Source organism: Nanorana parkeri, unplaced genomic scaffold (genome assembly GCF_000935625.1).
Source record: "Nanorana parkeri isolate BGI_ZX_2015 unplaced genomic scaffold, ASM93562v1 scaffold471, whole genome shotgun sequence".
NCBI lineage: Eukaryota > Metazoa > Chordata > Amphibia > Anura > Dicroglossidae > Nanorana > Nanorana parkeri.
The window spans coordinates 621534-635114 of record NW_017306739.1 but is presented as its reverse complement, the minus strand read 5'-3'; the positions used below and the strand labels follow the sequence as shown (position 1 = coordinate 635114).

Here is a 13581-nt window from a genome sequence, read left to right as displayed (position 1 = left end):
TAGAGGACACCACCTGAAACTGGTAGCAGTGATTTCAGCTAATAGTGTGGAATCGTTCAAGAAGCTTTTGGACGATTTCCTGAGAAACGGTAATATACAGGGGTACAGGTACTCCTAATAACGAGATGACACAGGGACCCATACACACACACACAATAGGTTGGACTTGATGGACATATGTCTTTATTCAACCTCAAATACTATGTAACTATATAATACTAATTTATTTGTAAAATTTAAAAGATGAGATTGTGTCAAGCCGACACATATCAAACACTTCAAGCCATAAAATTGTGCCTGGGAAACGGCAATAAAATATGAAACCAAAAAATTATTGAAAACAAAGCACTATTCACATTTATTAAAAAAGACATGCCTCAAAACAACCATCCAATACATTCTTTTTACATCTGGACTTTCTCTAGAACGGTGCCTAGAGAAGGCCCAGATGTGACAAAATGCATTGGATGCTGACATTATTCCTGTGGTGCAAGGTTGGAAGGAGCGGGGACTGTTTGGGCTATACAGTATATACATGTGCTGGGATAGTACAAACAACTATAAGTGCTTCTTGTTTTTGTTGAAATTTTAAATAAAAATAAGCTTATATGGCTGATATAGCCGATTTCTTTTAACACTGGAGCTATACTGGTTCATGAGCTGGGGTATAATTATCATAGAAACTCATTTTCGCTTTTGTTGTGGATTTGGGGTTCTTGGGGTTTTCATGAGCTCTAAGCCATAATCATCACAATTATGACAAATCACGGCTTGAATTATCTTGCTTTGCATGTAATGAGTCTATCTCATATATTAGTTTCACCTTTTAAGTTGCATTAGTGAAATAAATGAACTTTGCACGATATTCTAATTATTCGAGTTTCACCTGTATACCATTCCTTTTATTCTGACCAGTTTGCCAGTCCCTGCCAAAGAAAAACATTCCCACAGTCAGTGGCGTCACAAGGGGGGCCCGCACCCGGGTGTCACCATTGCAGGGGTGACACCAAAATGACTGACAGTCATGACATTTTGGTGTCACCCCCCTCTAAAATGTCGGGCACTCGGTCATGGACCGAGAGCCGACAGTGTCAGGAGAGAGGAGGGGATGCGGCGGCATACCTCATCCCGCCGGGTGAACGTCCCCTCCTCACTCTGCCAGCGTCTATCACCAAGATGGCCACCGGCAGGGATCAGATGGTCGCGCATACGCGATGATGTAATTGCGCATGTGCGCGGTGAGGTCCTGCACACGCGTGATGACGACATGGCGGGGTGTCACCCGGTCTAGAGACCGGATCACACCCAACCTCAGGACAACCCTGCCCATGGTATGATGCTCTCGGGTGAGAGGTCTTGGGTTTGTGCCAGACATAGCGTTTTCCTTGAAGGAAAAAAAGCTCAATTTTTGTCTCATCTGACTAGAGTACCTTCTTCCATAAATTTGGGGAGTCTCCCACATGCCTTTTTGGTGAACAGCAAATGTGTTTGCTTATTTTTTTTTTGTAAGCAGTTGTTTTTTTTGGCCACTATTCCATAAAGGCCAGCTCTGTGGAGTGTATGGCTAAAAAGTGGTCCTATGGACAGATACTCCAATCTTTGCTGTGGAGCTTTCCAGCGCACTCAGGGTTAGTTTTGGTCTCTCTGCTGCCTCTGAATAATGCCCTCCTTGCCTGGTCCATCAGTTTTGGTGGGCGGCCCTCTCTTGGCAGGTTTGTTGTGGTTCTTTCCATTTTTTAATAATGGATTTAATGGTGTTTGGTGGGATGTTCAAAGTTTCAGATATTTTTTTATAAATCAACCCTGATCTGTACTTTTCCGCAACTTTGTCCCTGACCTGTTTGGAGAGCTCCTTGGTCTTCATGGTGCCGCTTGCTTGGTGGTGCCCCTTGCTCAGTGGTGTTGCAGACTCTGGGGCCGTTCAGAACAGGTGTATATATACTGAGATCATGTGACACTTACAAGGTTATTCACAAAAGGGTGAAATGTTTGGAAAAGGCAGGATAAGTGAACCATCAAGGCCAAAAAAGCTGATTTGGAAAGATTCTCCAATCCAGCTCACTATCCAGTTCAGCTATGATGTCCTAGATTGTTAACTTCTCGTGCCTTCTCCAAACTCTTCACCCCTTTGTGAATAACCCTGTTAGATTGCACACAGGTGGTCTTTATTTTACTAATTATGTGCTTTCAAGGTAATTGGTTGCACCAAATCTTATGTAAGGGCTTCATAGCAAAGGGGGTGAATATATACACAACTACCATTTTACTGTAATCCAAATAACAAAATTAACTTTAATTCGAGGAGGTAATGCAACAAAGTAGGAAAAATGGCAAGGGGGTAAATACTTTTGCAAACCACTGCAGGTGCATTGATTTTTTTTATTAATTGAAAAATCATATGGGGGGATTTATTAAAACTAGAGCAGACAGCATTTGGAGTAGTTGCCTTATGTGACAGCTTATATGAAGTGACACATACTCCTTATGGAGGCATCAGAGGTCCGTTAGACCCCTAATGCCTCCTTGACACTCGAGCGTGGAAGATTAAGCACAAACTCAATCTTATTTTTCTGGCCAGCGCTATCAGTTCCTTACACCTCTGAATTCAGAGGTGCTCAGAGCTGATTGCTTCTGGGTACATTCATCACACAGCAGTTCGGGAAACAAATGTTTCTTCACCTGCTTCCACTCGCCATCCTGAGAGTGCTTGTTGTGGTCTTGGGCTCCCTTGGAACCCATACCAAGCCCGATAAAAGTAATCATGCAGGTCTACAGCCACAGATCACTTTTACCAGAAAGCCTAGAGTAGCAGAAAAAATGTGCAGCCGTGAGCTTTTTTTTAACCCTTTGATTGCCATATAGGCTATTTCTTTGGCAATCACAGGGTTAAAGTGTATTTAATGGTAAAACCTTTTTTCTTAGCTTTGGATAGAGCAGGAAGGGTTAGTGCCCCTGTCAGGTTTGCATTGCTGTCTATGTTCCCAGTGGGGAGAATAACTTTTTGTCCTGGTGCCCATTGTAACCCCTGTCAGGTTTTTCTGTGTCTCCTTGTAAAGATTTTCTCTCACTTCCTGTTCCCGTCACTATGACAAAAATCAAAATTAATTCTCTCCCTCTATTCTTAACTTGGTGAAACCCTTTGTCAGAGTGAAACAGAGTCAACTGTATAGGTGGTAAGGGGAATCTTCTCAACAGTCTTTAAAATTGTTATTACCTGTGCTGATTGTGGAGGGATTCCACTTTGCTTATGAAGTCATTGTCTTGACCTGGAATAAAACTTTTATTTGATAGGTGTCCTGGAAGATGCACTGAAGGGTTATAGTCTCCAAACTCAGCTGCAAGAAAAAAACAAAAACGTTAGCTAAAAACTATATAAATACGAATATAGCAGTTGTATTGATAAATAACCTCACTGCTGACATATGGTTTACTCAAGCTAATAACAATTCTTTACCTTATGCTTCGTGTTTTATAAATGTAGCCTACTGATGAATGGGATTACACAGGCCATATAAATAAGTTTCATTTTAATTCCCTTAAACAACAACAGTGGCAGTACTTACTGTAACCTTAAAATGGATCTCCTTATAACCAACAACAAGCAAAAATGAAATACAATCATCAGGTAAAATGGCTTACCAAGAAAATGTGCGGCTCACTCAGCCCATACATTTCTAGATTTCAATTTTATATTTAAACTAGTAAACTATGTGTTTAATCAAGACAGATTACAAATAAAAGAACATTGCAATTGTCCATAATCTTCAAATACAAATTTTACTCCAGAGCTTCAAGAACTCCCACACCCAAATCTTTTAGTGATGTTCCAGCTTTACTCATGAACAGCTTTCAAAGCAGCTTAATCCCTGTTCAAGTTAAGAAAACAGCATTAGTTCCTTGGCAAATTCACTTGGACCACAGCCACACAGCTCATCCTAAACTGAAACAATACTAAAAGGAGGATCTTCACCCATTAAATTAACTTTCTCTCATCTGCTTCCTCCCCCCACCCTCTTGCACAATCATAGAAAGGTTAAATGTTTTAGTAAGAATACTTTTTTTTTTTTAATATAGTGGTGCACTTCCTGGGATCACCCCCACTGCATCCTGGGACACCTACGTCACACATCCCAGAAGGCAGTGACATAGGTCTCTTCTAGACATTTAGGACAGTTGAATATCGAATAAATATACAGCGCTAATTGTTCGAGTGTGAATAATACTTAATCAGTGTGAATATAAACATATACACCAAATATTCTTACATGTAATCAAAGTGCTAAATAAAGTTATGAGTGAAAATGATAATTGGTAACAAAAACCTTCTGTGCAAACATTACAAAGGACAAATGGTGCTGTTCATCATATCATACGTGACTGTTACAAGTGATCAAAAATAAATAAATAATGAATTGAGTGTTTCATATAAAAGTCTATTCAGTGATGTGTCTCTGTGAAATAAGTTTAGATGAGAAAAAATATTTATCACTTTCACTGACTTATTGATTTAGGTGTGCTTTTATATTTTAAGCGCTGCTCATCCAGTCAAACCATTTAGGACAGTTGGTTTGTTTCAATTCACATGACAAATGTTTAAAATTCCTGATAGTCACCCTATCCCTGCTGTTTCCCCTCACATAAACCAGCTTCTCATAGTCTTATGAAGCACAATTTAAATGTTTGGGGGTGATATTAATATTCAAGTGAGCAAATAACCTAATGTGATAAGGGTTTGCTCGTTTAAAGCCTAACTCCAGCCAAAACTTTTTTTTTTTTTTAAACACAGCAGGGAATGGCAGGAGCATCTGTGGGGGGTGGGGGTTTATCTTACTTCCAGTCAGAGAAGAAAGTGATGGAATTTTGCTCCAACGAGATATAGACAAAAAAAATACATTTTGGAACAGTGATAAAGGATTAAAACTACTGATAAATTTCGTTTTGCGGTCCTCATTTTCTGTCTTTCTACATGATAAATAAAAACCATGATTTTTTGCTTCACAGTTAATATATGGAGACTATATTTTCATTATCTGCAAGCGAATGTGTTAGTTTTAGCAATTCAGAAGCTTAAAACACAAATGAAAGGAAAATTACTCACATTGCACAGCATACGATGCAAGTACAACAGCTGAGTTCAGTGGACATGGTAACCTAGAAGGAAACATACATTCTAAATATGTGAAGCAGATACTAGAACATTAAAATATCTAACACAGTTGAGTTTGCCCCATTCTTAAAATGTTCACATATCATGCAATGATTTACGAACTACATAGGACTATTCAGATCATTGCTGCAGAGAAGCTGTAAATGTAATATCTATACAATATTAGTCACAATGTAGAGCCAAAGGAAATCTCACCGCTCCAATTCCTTAGCCACCATCAGGACTCCCCAGGGCCTGGTCTAATAGGTGCGTCTCCACCTTGGAATGCAGCAGTATACGAACAGACCGCACTATCCAGAGAATTCAATACTGCAGACTTTAATGAAATTCACAGCAAATCCAGTATATCAGTGAATAAAAGTGTATACAGCAACAAATGCCAGCACTGCACACCCCCAACCAACTACAACCTCTCACATGTTTCACCCGCACGCTTATTCATAGAGGCAACAAATACAGACCAGTATCTCACTTTAATGTGTTCAAAAAACTCCACCCTGCACAGATGCAGGAAGCAATGCTCGCTGATGGATAGGTTAACTCTAAACTGGCTGGTGTAAAAGAGTCAGTAGAGCACAAAGAAACTACTGTTGCTGTATACACTTTTATTCAATGTTATATTGAATTTGCTGTGAATTTCAATAAATTCTGGAATTCTCTGGATAGTGCGGTCTGTTCGTATACTGCAATATTAAATCACAAGTTACACATTTACGCTCTAGAGTCAGCAGGGCCGGTTTATACTTATACCACCAGAAACATGTGTGCACCATCACATAGAGAAGTAGGGGAAGAGTCCTTATCCCTTTGTAAGCACTGTACATGTGGATGTGGAGATTACACAGGGCTTTTCACTTTACTTTGCTTCAACAAGTGAATGGGGTTGTGTGGAGCAAAGAGGAAGTATCAGCGATAGGGATGTCGGGCCCGATACAGGGCATTTTGACTAGTACTTGCATTGTCAAATGCATAGCGCCGAAGCTTTTTTTTTTTAACCTTACCTTCCGTGGTGGGGTCCTCTGGGCGAGCAGAGGAGCGTTGCGTAACTGCTGTGGGCGGAGCTCCAGGTGGGGTCCTGATGTAGGTGGCCGGCGACTGCCAGGATGATCCCACTCAGAGAGCCGCCCACCAGAGCAGCAGTGACGCGATGCTCCTCTTCGCGGACGATGTCCTTCAGTATCGGCAAGTACATGAGTACATGTACTTGGTCCTGAAAAAGTGGTATCAGGACATCCCTAATCAGCGACCAAAAGGAGCTATCAAGTCAACCTATTTCTTTGGATTATGACAACAATGTAGAGGTTTACATTCACAGCAAGGCTTTCATTTCAATGTTCACACTACTGCAGTCCATTGTAGTGCGCATCTTCTTGTGCATTAGATTAAGGCAGCCCATTAATTAATTATGAATGGGCTTTGCACATGCAGCAATATACCCAAAAATGTACATGCCCCTTATTGCCAATGAAGCACACTAAAATGCATTGTAATCTTGTGTTTTGAATTTGCATTGACCACTAGCCACTACTGCATAGTGCAGTGTGGTGTCATTCACAGTGAACCCATATTGCAGTAATGTCGGATAAAATGGGGGTCATTCTGCGCATGACCTTATCTCAAATGTCTAAATGGGCCCTTAAAAGTTCTCCCTTAGCAACTCGCTCTTGGTTTACACAGTACAACATGAAATTTGTCTGCTTTATTTCTCTTTTCAAGAGTAGCTGATATTGGGAATAGTTGTAGCCTATAGGCTTGGAGTGAGAGTGGGCACCAAAATGGTACCTACCAGCTACTGTTTTCAGTCAGGCTCAGCAGGGCATGTACAGAAAGTTGTAGATGGCAACAAGCAGGACTACAGAGGCAGATATTCATAGCAGTATTACTGACTCTTGCAGAACAACCTGCCTACACAATTAACACATACACAATGCGTTTACTGTACAACAGTAAAATGTGCAAACAGGTGGCATTGCACGGACTTAGCAGCACTGATAGAAAAACCTGCCTCTCAAGTCTTGCGCATTGTCAGAAAGCTGGATCATATAGTATGAGGAACACTGGCCGACTCAAGAGTTTTTGTCGCTCTCTGACTTCCCGAGGGACATCATTGCTGGGGATGGGTTTTTGTGAACTACTGACAAGAGTATAGTTTACTTATGTGGAAGGGGCTTGTTTAACACCGGCCTGTGGTTTAGCAGGGGAATCAAAGCATTCTAGGTTCTGCCGCTGAGTGTCGAGGCCTATGTGGCCTCGTTACCAATTTGTCCCTGAGAGCTAGGCTGGGCAAAACCCAATTATATATTACCAATAAGACAAAGTGTGTATTCGAGTTGCGGGGAAAAACAACATGCACAAAGAGAGAACAACTAAATTCCTTGCAGATGGTGCCTTGGTGTTCAAACTGCAGTAGCAGTGAGAGAAGCCAATTAGCAGTGTGAAAGAAACCAGGGAAGAAGAACAGAGTGAGTGGGAAGAAGAACAGCTCTCTCAGTGCCTCTGTTCAACTGTGTTGATTTTCTCTAAACTGCAGGGTGCATAAAGCTTAACTGGTGCAGCTCACTGGGTAAAGGTAACCCTAATGGAATGTAATTGTCCCATTATGCAGGCATTCAGACTTGTCTAAAAAAATGTCCTCACAGTCCTATTCAATTCCAGAAGAAAACCAGATGGACAAGAACTGTTGCCTTGTTTTTGGGGCTTGCTCCAAGTACTTGACAAGTGAGCTCCACCTAGAATTCTATAGATACTACTGGCTGAACCAGTGTGGTCACATTAATATTGCAGAACTGAATGCAAAGAGAACAGGGTAGAGGCAAATAAGCCTGCAAACATAACTAGCTTTTACTTTAATAGCGTTATCTTACCTTCCATCTAAAATGTCACTTTTTAGTTGCAAGAAATATAAGTGTCTGAAAGACAAATTTGAACATAGTTATAAACATCACTTAATAACACAATGTGAAACCAATGCGACACCAGTGTGACAATGCAGCAGTTTAAACAGAGCAACAACATGTGTTCAAAGCAACAGCTCATCATGTTTACACAATATTTTCACTGTAAACTGTAAAATACATCAGGTAAAGAAATAATATAATTAGGGTTTAATAAGAAACTAAAAATAATGTTTTCACCACCAGCAATGAATACCATAACTAAGCAAAATATCCGATTTAATTAAGCCAGAAATTATGCAGTATGTTGTTCCTTGATCAGTCAATAGAAATAGAATTATGCTGTGACCAAAATAGAAATAAATGATCAATTACCTTTGTAGCTACACCAGGAAAAAAACAGAGCTGAAATATAAACAGCAGTAGTACCATAGTAATTCAAGTAGTAATTCAAGCTCAGCAATGCATTATGCAATAGGGAGGTTGGAACAATTATTTTGAATAAGTAGAACTCCATTTAACTGTTTCCAAGTGCTATCAGTAAACATGAAGTATTTAATCAAAATAATAACATAAAAATAGCACAACCCCAAATAATAATTCTATATAAAACTGCAATCATAATCATTACAATGGTCGTCAACATTCCCATCAACACTATACTGCAAGGAAAATGTATGTAATTACAGAAATCTAACCAACCATACACAAGGACATCAACATGCAAACACAACAAAAAACAAAAGCATGTAGGTACTGGGGGTGAACCGAAGTAATCATGTACTGTATACTGCATATAACCACTATACACCTGAACTGAAGCCTGCCTAACAAACTAGCGTTTTTATGGTAGAAACAGATTTATGTGGGCTAAAGTGTGCCATGTACTTATATTTATGTAGCACACCTTTAGATCTTGCAAGATTAACCTCTTTGCAGCTCTCACTAGTCATTCATATCTCAACATTTAAGCTCTAAGCTGTGCTGAAAGAAGCTCATTGTGTAAATATATTCCCATTCTCTCTCTCTCTCTCTCTCTCTCTCTCTCTCTCTCTCTCTCTCTCTCTCTATATATATATAAAGATATATCTATATATAGCAATAGAGACAGTACTGGCTACTGGTACACAATTAGAATGATAATGTAATAATTACTGGGGAGGACTGGGCTGGGCTCGCCAATACTAATAATATATGTTGAAATGGTGGCCCTAAGTGGAGATACTTCACCATTCAGACATCGCACATAGTGCCGATCAATTAGTGGCACATGCTGGGCATTATATAACTACCTGTAAAGCTGGCCATACACCTATAGATTATCTGTAGATTTTCAATGGTCAGATGGAAAAAGTGCAACAGATTCCTCCATCTACGCTAAACTGTGTGGATGGAAGAATCTCCCACTGGGCCAAGCTTCAGTATCTTGCTAGTCAACCCCGCTGGCTCTCAAAATACCTAAACAATGCCTGCATCCAATCAAATTGTTCAGGTATATTGAGAGCCAGTGGGGCCGACTAGCCAGATACTAAAGCTTGGCCTAGTGGGAGATGCCTCCATCCACACAGTTTAGCGTAGATGGAGGAATCTGTTGCACTTTTTCCATCCAACCATAGAAAATCTGCAGATAATCTATAGGTGTATGGCCAGCTTTACAGGTTGTTATATAATGCCCAGCATGTGCCACTAATTGATCGGCACTATGTGCGATGTCTGAATGGTGAAGTATCTCCACTTAGGGCCACCATTTCAACATATATTATTAGTTTTGGTGTGCCCAGCCCAGTCCTCCCCAGTAATTATTACATTCTCATTCTAATTCTAATTGTGCATCAGAGAGACTGACAGAGAGACTGACAGAGAGACTGACAGAGAGACTGACAGAGAGACTGACAGAGAGAGAGGTGTGAATATATATTTACACAATGAGCTTCTTTCAGCACAGCTTAGAACTTAAAATGTTGAAGGAAAATGAGACTCCATAAATATGAAATATTTTATATTTATCTTACTATAAAAAGAAGAAAACATTAAACATAAATAAAGGCCATAATTTAGAGAGCAATTATATAGAAAATCAATATACATTGCCTCTGAAGTTATGCACCATATACTTTTACCACCATCCTTGCTCTAGTCTACCCTCTGTTTGCAAGATGTCCTATAGCACAGAAATGTAGATCTTCTGATATACAGTATAGGAAAAGCTGGCTGGAGGGCTGGAAGCAGATGTGCTCTGTGCAGAACGTAGAGGGAAGCAGTAGCATTGCATTGGAGACCACCTACATCCTGTCAACCCAAAAGTTTGATTCAAGTTCTCTTAAAATTTCTAACACAAAAATTATGTTTAAGCTAGCATAATAAATGCAGTTTGAATGCACAAAGGGCTTTTAATACAGACATGTAATCCCTGAAAGTTGTGTAAAATAAACAATTGTGTAAAATAAGGGCATTTTATCATAATACAAAAATAATAATAATAATACATTTAATTGCTTATGTCATGCCTGTCCACAGCAAGGAAGAAATACTATGGAGCAGTTTTATCTGCACCGAACACACATTAAGCATGTAGAATCCAGCTGAGGTATATTATATAGTTATTAGCAGGCAGTATATTAACAGGCATTTTAAATCACAATGTTTTAAAAACAGCCACAAAGTGGTCACAACACTAAATACCAGTACTGACATGTGCTGGGCTTTCTTATTATTTGTAGCTACTGAGATCTACAAACTTTTTATGCAGCTATAAAATCTGCAAATATGTGCACCCAACAACAAAAGGTTCAGCAATTATTCGGCTAATATATATGTATTTTTTTCTTATTGCTGTTTTCCTAAACAACCTGTGTATTAATCCTTGGAACATTTGATGTACTGAAATATCTGTAATACCCTCCCTTGTTATAGCTCATACTTTGTGCAGTGCCAGGAGCAATGATGGTGATAAATTAATATATAATAATCATGATTGAATTGTGAATTTCTTAAAAGGCAAAAATTAGATTAAAAGTACCCATAAGTGTTGAATCTGTATTTATGTTATACAAAATTCCAGTGCAGACAGCTACAGTATATTTGCAACAAATTGTGCATGAAAGAGAACTTGGAGAACTGCGTGCTTTTCACTCATCCTCATAGTTCTAGCCGACCTGTGACAACGAAACTGTCACAGGTCGGCTCAGTAGATCGGGAAGTGAGCAAACACATACCGGCGTTCGCTCACTTCTCGAACCTGTCACGGCTCTCTGCCGTGACAGTGGAGGGACTGGATTCCCTCCTCCCCGCTCCGATCTGCCAGCGCTAACTGGCGGAACGGAATGGGAGGGGGCAGGTACAGCTGGCTCTGCCTCTAGATAGACAGAGCCAGCTGTCACTCATGCAGCTGGGCGGATCCAGACATTGTCGGGATCCGCTTCAGCTGCGGCGTCTCAGTATACTGAGAGCAGTAGCTCGCGGTATACTGAGCTTAGGGTGACGGGAGGACGCTAGTTTGTGTCCTCCCGTTACCCTAAGGAGAACAATGGGCAAAAGCCATAACCCCATAGTTCTCCTTTAAGATATACTTCAGAAAAAAGAAAACAAACAAACATAAAACAGAGCATATTTGTAATCCAGAACTGTCACATTTGTTTCCCAGAGCAATGATCAGTGCTATATGTAAGCTCATAGTCATATGATCTCAGACAAAGGTTGAAGGGATCAGTGTTCAGGAAGAACAGCTGGTCGGTGGACTGACATTTTTTCCACCAAAACCCTACAGCTGTGATCACGTAACCAATGCTGCAGCATTTTTAAATAGTTAAAGTTCTGTCAGTGTCCCTACCGGATAAATAGTTCCTTACTTCCTGTTTCCAAAAAGAAGCAGAGAATAGCTGTCAGTGGATCAGGAAGACAAGGACAACAATAAACCGTTCCCTAATCTAAAAAATAAAAGATCTTTTTCTGTGTTGCCACATGTCTTGATACAGCTTGAAGCTTGATACAAAACAATATTTTTTTGTTTATTCTGTACTGATGATTTAATAATGCAATCTAAAATATGTTCAACTTTTTTTCTGCCCTGTAGTTAAAAACTACTTAAGACCCAACTCCAGCCAAGGCTTTTTTTTTTGTTTTGGATAGAGTGGGGGAAGGTTAGAGCCTCTGTCCCTATTAGGGCACATTTCTATAATTTTCATAACCATAAGAGATGAGAAATCTCTCACATGGAAACAGACAAAAACAATTTTTTTCACAACTCAGGGAGAAACTAATTTTTATGACTGATATTCAGTATATGTTCTGGAGCTTTCAGCTTATATATAATATCTATAGATATCTATATCTATAGATATATATATATATATATATATATATATAATAGTTTTTATCATATACACACACACACACACGTACATAAACAAATTTGTTGGTACCTTCCATTAAAAAAGATCCCACAATTTTCTCTGTTATAACCTGAAACTGACAAACGGAATTTACATCCGTCATTTTTTATTCCATATTTAATAAACATCAGAATTTGCTTTTGAATTTTGATTCAACAAAAATTTAAAATAATAAAACAACGATAGCCTTAACTGAAAACTTTGTTGCACGACCGTTACAGGCAATTGTGACAAACGGTTTCTATAGTTTTCAATGAGAATTCTGCGCCTACCAAAAAGTAGTTTTGGCACACTTTTCTTCAGCAAATTGGTTCAGCTGTCTCAGGTTTCAGGGTCTATTTACATTTGTGCAGAGAGAAGCATTTTTCAGCAGTAGAAAAATGCAGCCCAGATCACACTGCAACACAGTTGTGATCTACCGTGCAGTGCTATGCAAAAAACATGCTTCATTTTTCCACAGCGCACTAGATGGCAATACATGTCTCTAAATAAAGTTTAAAAAAAAACAGAGAAAGAAAACAGTGCTTTGCATTTTAATAATAAAACTCAGTGCCGTCTAATAATAAAACTCACTTCTGTCACTTCAGCGAACACTAGCGGCATCGTAAAATTTTGTGTTTAACCATGTGTCTAGTGTGAACGGGTCTTGAAGAGTGCCTTCTCCAGACTACATGTTTCAGCTCTTGCCATACATGTTTGATAGGATTCAGATAAAGGCTCATAGAAGGCCACTTCAGAACAGTCAAATGTTTTGTTTTTAGCCATTCTTAGGTGCATTAAGCTGTGTGTTCTGTGTCATTATCCTTGAGCACCAATGAATGTTGCAGTACCTTTCCTTCAAAAATTCCTTGATAATTTGATAATTTTGAGATTTCATTGTGCCTTGCACAGAATAAGGTATCCCACGCCGGACACAGCAAAGCAGCCCTAAAACATAACCGAGCCTACTCTATCTTTTGCAGTAGGTACAGTGTTCTGTTATTTGACAGCTTCATTGTTTTGTCTGTGATCATACAGCTGATGTGACTTGACAAAAAGCTCCAGTTTTGTCCCAAGGACATTCTCCCAAATGCATTGTGGCTGGTCAGTGTGCATTTTAGGGGGGGGGGGGGGGGGGGGGGGGGGAGAA

General features: G+C 39.5%; 1 protein-coding gene across 1 annotated transcript in view; it reads right to left on the bottom strand.

Annotated features, from left to right (window-relative positions):
* The window catches only part of PTPN3 (protein tyrosine phosphatase, non-receptor type 3), a 129185-nt gene that overhangs the window by 59656 nt on the left and 55948 nt on the right, over positions 1–13581 (bottom strand). Inside the window, exons 6-8 of the mRNA XM_018560666.1 lie at positions 8032–8076; positions 5099–5151; positions 3215–3335 (exon numbers count right to left, since the gene is read on the bottom strand). Of these exons, the coding sequence (XP_018416168.1) occupies positions 3215–3335; positions 5099–5151; positions 8032–8076 (219 nt within the window). The remainder of the gene's footprint in view (positions 1–3214; positions 3336–5098; positions 5152–8031; positions 8077–13581) is intronic.